This window comes from Sinocyclocheilus anshuiensis, unplaced genomic scaffold (assembly GCF_001515605.1).
Source record: "Sinocyclocheilus anshuiensis isolate Anshui unplaced genomic scaffold, SAMN03320099.WGS_v1.1 scaffold758, whole genome shotgun sequence".
In the NCBI taxonomy this organism is placed as follows: Eukaryota; Metazoa; Chordata; class Actinopteri; order Cypriniformes; family Cyprinidae; genus Sinocyclocheilus; species Sinocyclocheilus anshuiensis.
In genome coordinates, this window is record NW_015548126.1 from 1,668,130 (window position 1) to 1,677,257 (window position 9,128).

At 34.7% G+C, this 9,128-nt stretch overlaps 2 protein-coding genes across 2 annotated transcripts in view; one reads left to right on the top strand and one right to left on the bottom strand.

The window, feature by feature from the left end:
- The window catches only part of vwde (von Willebrand factor D and EGF domains), a 17,142-nt gene extending 14,394 nt beyond the window's left edge, over positions 1-2,748 (top strand). Inside the window, exons 20-29 of the mRNA XM_016507683.1 lie at positions 381-476; positions 587-682; positions 786-881; positions 963-1,058; positions 1,516-1,611; positions 1,710-1,805; positions 1,941-2,036; positions 2,249-2,344; positions 2,505-2,602; positions 2,716-2,748. Coding sequence (XP_016363169.1) covers positions 381-476; positions 587-682; positions 786-881; positions 963-1,058; positions 1,516-1,611; positions 1,710-1,805; positions 1,941-2,036; positions 2,249-2,344; positions 2,505-2,602; positions 2,716-2,724 — 875 coding nt within the window. The 3' untranslated portion in view covers positions 2,725-2,748. The remainder of the gene's footprint in view (positions 1-380; positions 477-586; positions 683-785; positions 882-962; positions 1,059-1,515; positions 1,612-1,709; positions 1,806-1,940; positions 2,037-2,248; positions 2,345-2,504; positions 2,603-2,715) is intronic.
- A 570-nt stretch (positions 2,749-3,318) lies between these two features.
- LOC107704770 (von Willebrand factor D and EGF domain-containing protein-like) lies at positions 3,319-6,256 on the bottom strand. Its single transcript, XM_016507780.1, has 5 exons — positions 6,010-6,256; positions 5,765-5,860; positions 5,515-5,619; positions 3,681-3,776; positions 3,319-3,523 (listed from the first exon to the last, which is right to left on the bottom strand). The coding sequence occupies exons 1-5, from the start codon at positions 6,236-6,238 to the stop codon at positions 3,411-3,413; spliced, it is 639 nt and encodes a 212-aa protein (XP_016363266.1). The 5' UTR covers positions 6,239-6,256; the 3' UTR covers positions 3,319-3,410.
- Between the last annotated feature and the right edge of the window lie 2,872 nt (positions 6,257-9,128).

Consider the following 9,128-nt stretch of genomic DNA (forward strand, 5'->3'; position numbering starts at 1 on the left):
TATATGTCTGGATCATATGAAAAAACAAAAACAAATAATAATGCAAAAAAAGGCAATAAAAATCAACACAAATAAATTCAGTACTTTAAATCCAGCCTACCATGATGCATACAATGTATTTTTATATTTTTAATGTATTTAATGCTTTATTATTTTATTAATGTTATGAATGATAAGGAAAATATTCTCAACTTTGCACAAAAGTAATGTCAAAATGCAAAATTTCAATTAAGGATTATTTTTTTGCTAAATATATTTTCGGTTGACTTTAGCACAAGTATTTTTTGTGAGCTTGACCTTAAAATATTATTAATATAATGAATTTGTCAAATGAAAAATATTTTTTTTAAACATGATTTAAATTGCCTGTGTGTGTGTAGCTGTGTGCCGTTACCCTTGTGGTCAGAATATGGAGTGCTCACAGCCCAACACTTGTACCTGTAAAGAGGGTTACACTGGATACAACTGCCACATCGGTCAGTTCATTTAGCTTGGCAGACATTTAAAGATTTGATTACTCATTTTAATTATGACTTGTTATTATGAATCATTTCAAAGTCACACCAGTTATGTCTTCTTCCATCAGCTGTGTGCCGACCGGACTGCAAGAACAAAGGAAAGTGTGTGAAGCCCAATGTGTGTGAATGTCCTGCAGGGTACAACGGCCCCACCTGTAATGAAGGTAAACTCTCTCTGCATAATGATTTTCTTTACAGCTTTACAAAATATGCATGTTTTGAGGGTTTCAGAGGATATTATATAAATGTACACATCTTGTCTCTCAGCCAGCTGTGATCCGCCTTGTCAACACGGTGGCCGCTGTTTGTCCAGAAATTACTGCACTTGCCCTTACGGCTATGTGGGACCAAGATGTGAAACTAGTGAGCAGACACTTCCAGATTTCTAAATACAAAGAATTTTGTTCATAATGATTGTGTGTCATTGCCTTTGTGCTTTCTTAGTGGTGTGTAACAGACATTGTGAAAATGGCGGCGAGTGTGTGTCGCCTGATGTCTGTAAGTGTAAGCAAGGCTGGTATGGACCAACGTGTAACTCAGGTGCACTAATTCATTCTTAAATTTGATCAGAAATGTCTCTAAAAAAAAAAAAAGACCCCCAAAAATTTAACTTGTCTTCATTTTAAATCATGTTTATTAAAGTCATGAAAATTCTGTCTTCATTTACTCACCCTTATGATGTTCCAAACCTGTATGACTTTCTTTCTTCGGTGTAACATAAGGGAAAATATTTTGAAGAATGTTGGTAACCAAACAGTTTCAGTTTCCATTGACTTCCGCTGTATGGACAAGGAATGCAATGGAAGTCAATGGGAACTGAAACTATATGGTTACCAACATTCTTCAAAATATCTTTTTATGTTCCACCGAAGAAAAAGCAAGTCATACAGGTTTGGAACATCATAAGAGTAAATGAAGACCGAATTTTAATTTTTGTGTAGACTATCCATTTACTAAATGTGATTAGAATCAATTCCTTGGTTGTTTTCATTCTCAGCCGACTGTAAGCCTTTGTGCTTAAATGGAGGGACTTGTATCAAACCAAACATCTGTGCTTGTCCTAGTGGCTTCTATGGTTCACAGTGTCAGATAGGTACAACCTATTTGTATTTCATGTAAATAATGCTGTACAATTAATGAATGGCCTTAATTATGTGATTATTATTTATTTGTGTGTCATTTTGTTCGTAGCTCTGTGTAGTCCACCATGTAAAAACAGAGGCCAGTGCATGAGAAACAACGTGTGCTCCTGTCCTGAAGGATACACTGGGAAGAGATGCCAGAAAAGTGAGTGTCACTTGTCACTGAAGTCATTTTCTAAAGAATCGAATTTGCTTCTTTTCTGTTGTTGTGATTTGTTTCTACATCCAGCATGCGTTCTATCATATAATCTGTTTGGACATGTTTATGCAATGCTTTCAGGTGTGTGTGACCCCATGTGCATGAACAACGGAAAGTGTGTCGGTCCAAACACCTGTTCCTGTCCATCTGGGTGGAGAGGAGAGATCTGCAACATCCGTAAGATCACCAAGGCTGCATTTATTTGATCAAAAATACAGTAAAAATAGTAATATTGAAATAATGTTTTTTAATCTACTACTACCAGTGTTCAAAAGTTGACCTTAAACATTTAAACTGTAGTATATGTTCTTTATGTACACATTTTATCGTTTACTAAAGCCCTGTCTTTGCAACATAACCTGCAGTGTTTTCTGTATGTGTGTATTCAGCGGCATGTTTACAGAAATGTAAGAATGGTGGAGAGTGTGTGGGGCTGAACACATGTCACTGTCCAGCTGGATGGGAGAGTCTGCAGTGCCAAACTCGTAAGTCCTGATCAGTTCCTAATGATTTCTCACGTCTTGTCAGTGTATTGAGGTCACATCGATCATATTTTTACTGTTAAGGTATAGTTTGATCTTTGGCTTGAAGAATATTAGAATATTAGTTCATTTAATATCAATGTTTATTTTATTTTCCTAACAGCAGTCTGTAAACAAACGTGCCTCAATGGAGGGAGATGTGTGTTTCCAAATTTCTGTCACTGCCGTCAGGGTTACACTGGACCTTCCTGTGGTACTAAAGTAAGCATTTCTCAAAAAAAAACATTGACATTATTAATTTCCTCTTTAAAATGATCTTTGTACATACATTTATGGTCATAAAGATGAACTGATTGTAAACTTTGTATTTACAGACTAGGTGATGAAGATCTGAAATTGAAGACAACTCTTATCGCCCTGTAAAAAATGAATGGTGTGTGCGAGTGTGTGTGTATCTATGTAAGCATTAGTGCCCTAAAAGTGAAGGATACTTTTATTGGACTTCTATTAGAAAATAACAGACTTTTATTATACCTTAGATTACTACAGTATTTCAAGAGTGTTATCCTATATGTGAATGTGGGTATTTGTCTAAATCTCTTCCACAGCTCTGGCAATGATTATTTTCATTTTTTTATTTGATTCATTTTTTTTGTGTGTGTGATGTACTACAGTGTGCATATTTTATAATATTAATATGTTCCTGTTATATTATAAATTGCTTTTGAAGAATTAAAATAAAAAATTCAGTACATTTGAAGTCATAAAAATGGATCTTAATTTCATTTCCCAATAAAAAAAGAAGTGGTCAAAAACAAAAATGGGTCACAATCACATTTCTGCTTTTTAAAAATCAAGTTTACGCACGCACAGAATTTTCATTTGAACTTTATTTCAATTTTCAAGAAAATTCGACAGTTATCCTAAACACACTGCTTAATAGTCATAAATGTTAATGTAGAAAACACATCACACTCCTCACATGTTCAGTTAGGGTTCAACAAACAAACACGTAACTTTAGCACCAATTTAAGGGACTGTGGAGGTCAGAGGTCAGACTGTTCTGACATCAGTAGAGCTTCTTCCTCTCTTCACACTGCGGGCCTGAGAACGGAGCTCGACAACGACAGGTGTTAGGAGACACACACTTCCCCCCATTCAGACACGGCTTTTTACACACAGCTGCAGACGAAGAGATAAATGCTTTCATTTTTAAAACTGAGTAAACTGTAATGGATTTACACACCATTTAAATAAAGTGTTAATAGTAACTGCACAACAAAAATGTAATTCTAGACCATCTGAACAGTCTTGTTCATAAATCTGTGTGGTCACGCACCTGTGTGGCAGGCTCCACCTATCCATCCTTCTGGACAGCTGCAGATTCCAGGAGCCACACAGCTGCCCCCGTTCCTGCATCCTTGTGGACAGATCGCTACGGAAACAGAGACAAATGATCAACATGTGACCCAGATACCACACTAACATCTGTGTACATGTAAATGATTATTAATTCATGAAAAATAACTTTAAAACACATTCATATTGTTTTTTAAGTATATTGTATATATATATAAAAGTGCTTCTGGAATAGCCTTCCTGATAACGTTCGGGGTTCAGACACACTCTCTCTGTTTAAATCTAGATTAAAGACACGATTCCATTTCGATTTATCGTGCAGCCCTAGTTTATATTTAATATTTCTAATAAGCTTTCATTTATTTTTATTTTTGTTTTATTTTTAGCAATTTTAGTATTTCAGCTTAAACTTATTTTATATCAGTTACTTGCCAATGCGGCATTTTTAATTGTAGTTTAAGTTTATTAAGTTAATATTTTCCACCAAATATTAATATTTTATTTTATTTCCCCTTTTTTCAATAAACGAAAACAACACTTGCCTTGGCAATGGGCGGTACTAACGCAAAATCCGCAATCCCATTGACTAGCGCTCACATGTCACAGATTTAATTAGGGGAACGCGACAAGACGTGAGGGACAAAAAGTAGCCTAATGTTCAACGAATGTAAGTTAATGCAGATGAAAGCATTTTACATTTTGCTATATTAGTGAGTTTTTGAGCTCTTAAGTCTATTTAACAGAAACACTGACTGACCAATAATGTCAGAACCAAATATATGATAATTCTGTTTATTATGAAAATTAGTTAAAGTTGATTAGTTTATGACAATTATTAAAGTTATATATCATAAAAATGCTTTGATATCACTTATTCTTCAAATGTCATATTGTGGAGATTGTTCCCCTGTCTCAGTGCAACAGCTGACATTATGGATTTGTGAAATGTAAATAACACAATATGGGATCAACATACCGTCTTGGCATCTGGAGCCAGTCCAGCTGGAGGGACAGATGCATTTTGCTTCTCCATTCACAGCAATACACTCACCACCGTTCCAACAGCCACCATCACAAACCACTGATAAACACACACAGACAACACATCCACATAAGTTAAAAGCTGTGCTGCTAAATCTCTTATTTGTGACCTCGTTTATTAATGTTTTTAGTGTTCAACTTGTCAACAACTATTAAAAACAAAATGGAAATTAATTTACAGTTACCTTTGTGACAGTATTTTCCTCCAAATCCTGAAGGGCATCTGCATTTTCCAGGTCGAAGACACTCTCCACCGTTTTTACACTTTGGATAACAGTTTGCTGAAATCAACATGCAAATCATGTGAGTTTTGGCCAATTGAATATATAAAACACAAGTCTGACACACACACACACACACACACACACACACACACACAGCAAAATCCGCAATCCCATTGACTAGCGCTCACATGTCACAGATTTAATTAGGGGAACGCGACAAGACGTGAGGGACAAAAAGTAGCCTAATGTTCAACGAATGTAAGTTAATGCAGATGAAAGCATTTTACATTTTGCTATATTAGTGAGTTTTTGAGCTCTTAAGTCTATTTAACAGAAACACTGACTGACCAATAATGTCAGAACCAAATATATGATAATTCTGTTTATTATGAAAATTAGTCGCAATTATTAAAGTTATATATCATAAAAATGCTTTGATATCACTTATTCTTCAAATGTCATATTGTGGAGATTGTTCCCCTGTCTCAGTGCAACAGCTGACATTATGGATTTGTGAAATGTAAATAACACAATATGGGATCAACATACCGTCTTGGCATCTGGAGCCAGTCCAGCTGGAGGGACAGATGCATTTTGCTTCTCCATTCACAGCAATACACTCACCACCGTTCCAACAGCCACCATCACAAACCACTGATAAACACACACAGACAACACATCCACATAAGTTAAAAGCTGTGCTGCTAAATCTCTTATTTGTGACCTCGTTTATTAATGTTTTTAGTGTTCAACTTGTCAACAACTATTAAAAACAAAATGGAAATTAATTTACAGTTACCTTTGTGACAGTATTTTCCTCCAAATCCTGAAGGGCATCTGCATTTTCCAGGTCGAAGACACTCTCCACCGTTTTTACACTTTGGATAACAGTTTGCTGAAATCAACATGCAAATCATGTGAGTTTTGGCCAATTGAATATATAAAACACAAGTCTGACACACACACACACACACACACACACACACACACACACACACACATTCAACTCAAATCCACTGCAGAGCAAGTATCTTGAAACCTCACCATATTGGCAGGTTTCTCCCTCATATCCTCTTGAGCAGAAGCAGCTGTTGTTTCGGATGCAAATCCCGGCATGTTTGCAAGGTGGGTCGCACGTCGCTTTGGGGTCAAAGACAAAAGGAAGAGCCACTCCACGGGGCCCGTCGGACCCTCCCAGACAGATCCCAGCCAGAGCGGCCAGTGCCACCAGCAAGAGCTGCATGGACGTACAGCAAAGCACTGCCATTTTCATATCCACACTCTTACAAGGATCCAGAATGACTGAGAGTGCTGGTGAATGTATGTTTGGACAGCATACTGCACTGTGATCATCTACTGGACAGACATGGTACTGCAGGGAGCCACAGCTGGAAAAGTACTAACTGAGGAATGTGTGAGACAGGATTGAGAGACAGACAAGCTCAGAGTGTGTGTTTAGACGAGTGTGTGTGGTTGTCTGTGGTTTATGGCTGTCTTTTGTGAGAAACGTCCGAAACTTCATCAACAAGTGGTCCCAAAAGGTATTCTGACACCAATTTCATTATTTCAAAGAAATATGGTGTAATCATATTCTTCAACTGAAATAATTCACAAAACATGTTTTTTTAAATATAAAATTACAATTTTCAGCATTTGTTTTCATATGCCACATATCAATAATTATATCTAAAATATTTATCTAATTACATTACCGTTCAAATGTTTAAAGTCATTTTTTAATATCTTTGACAGACGTCTCTTATGCTTAGCAAGGCTGCATTTATTTGATCAATAATACAGGAAAAACAGAAAAATTGTGAAATATTATTACAATTTTAAATGACTTTAAAATTAAATAAATTTATCTAATTACATTACCGTTCAAATGTTTAAAGTCATTTTTTTTATATCTTTGAAAGACGTCTCTTATGCTTAGCAAGGCTGCATTTATTTGATCAATAATACAGGAAAAACAGAAAAATTGTGAAATATTATTACAATTTTAAATGACTTTAAAATTAAATAAATTTTATTTATTCATGTGATGGCAAAGCTGAATTTTTTTTCCAGGCTAAATAGAAAGCTCTAAAGAACAGCATTTATTTGAAATCAAAATCTTTTGTAAGACACTTTGTCACTTTTGATCAATTTATTGCATCCTTGTTGAATAAAATAAATTTATTTCTTTCAAAAAATTCTAGTGTTTATATAAAATAAGCAATTAAGTCACAGTGTGCCAAAATATTGGGGCAACTGTAGAAAAGAGAACAATAACAGTGAAAAGAAGAAAACATAACATTAAAATTGCTGTATAACATAATTTCTAGCAAATAGTGACTATCTGCAGATTTTATGAAGTCCAGCTGCATCTATGCCTATGTTAATGTTGTTTAAAAGAATTCTCCTCTCGTATATTTTATTCACTTTGCTGATCCCAGGAAATGGATTCTGCAGATGTCCTGAGAATTTCCCTCCTCCTCAATGAATTTCCAGCTCCAAGTTTTCAGACCACAGCAAACGTATTTCACTCTCTCAATTACATGTATGTATGAACTAAAATAGAATTTTGGTCAAATTTTGGATCCCTGGTTATTTGTTGTTTTTAGACATCATTGTTAAATGCTTTTGTTGGCAAGATTGACTCCATGTCAAACTTACAGACTGTTCTGTAAGGGACAGTGCATATTGTAACTCTATCTGTCTGAAATTGGTGGTCCATTCATGGTAAATCAAGGCATGTAGAAATATCACATGCTCTTTGTTTCAGAGGCCCATTAAAGTGGAACCAGAAGGAGCTGCTGTTCTGGAACATGAGAGGAAGCGAGTAGGAACTTTAATGACATCAACAGATGTGCAGAATCGTTTTTCCTTCAGAAGAAAATGTAAACACTGCACATACGCACAGCACATTGAGAACACAAATGCATGCAGGTACCATTTGTGCCTGAACATTTAAGCTTATTACAATGATACTTCTGAACTTTAAAGATACAATATTTACCCGCCTAAGATGGAAAAGGACCACAGCCATAACTGCTTCAGACTTTGGTGGACCGCCATAGGGGGATGCAATGCCCAATATTAGTGGTTAAATGTTTTTTTAACGTCTTTTTATTTATCACCCACCACAATTAAGTGGTTCCAAAAAATAAAAGCTTTTTTTTTTTTTACATTACTAACCTTTAGAAGACATTATTTCAACCCCAAATCTCGCGATTGTGTTTTACCTCACTCGATCTATTCCTGTATTGAAGTACCATATCTTGTTTGCGCCATCTTGTGGATTATTGCAGCAACCACACTTTTCTCTACAAAATTAACATTTGTTAATGGGTTTTGTTTTAGTTTAACAACAAAGCATAAGAGACTTGACTATATCACTAATAAAAAAGATGTTCTATTTCAGGCTAACCCACAAAGTAATCAGATTAAAATCAGATTAAATAGACAATGCTTTTTATTTATTCAGTCCTTACTAATATGACTCACCACAACATGAACACTACTGTAATATGATAGAAATAAAAAAATATATTTAATAAAATGTGATCTTGGCAGTGTGCCTAAATGCCAACAAAATGTTTTGAGAACAAAATATATATGGACAAAAATTCATCGAAGAAATTTAATTTATTGATAGATCATTTCCCTAAGATAACATTTAAATAAAACACAATTTAAACAGGTTTTGCTGTAAAGTGCCATTCCAACTAAACAAGACAAGCAAAAGGGATAAAAGTGAATGAGAAACATCTTAGTTATCATTGATATACATCAACACCAAAAAGAAGAAAAATTATGGTCGAATTTGACTAAAATGTGACAGAAGAAATGCTTTAAGAACAATTAACAGAAGTCCATTTTTATAATACAAAATTAATAACCTTCCTTGTTTTTCATTCCCTTTTTCTTAATTAATATGGTATTCCTGGTGAGGTAAATTTATATCTATTTTAATATATTTTATTATGACACCCGATTCATGTTCAACTTTGAATTGGCCTCAGAACGGCCCACTTCATTTTTTTTTTTTTTTTTTCAAAAATTATTTTAGACCTTCAATCTAAATTTCCCTTTGAACAGAAATTGTGGATTTATATATATATAATTTAATTTTTTTTAATTTTTTTTTTTTTATTGCAGTCGTATAGGTTGGAAAAATC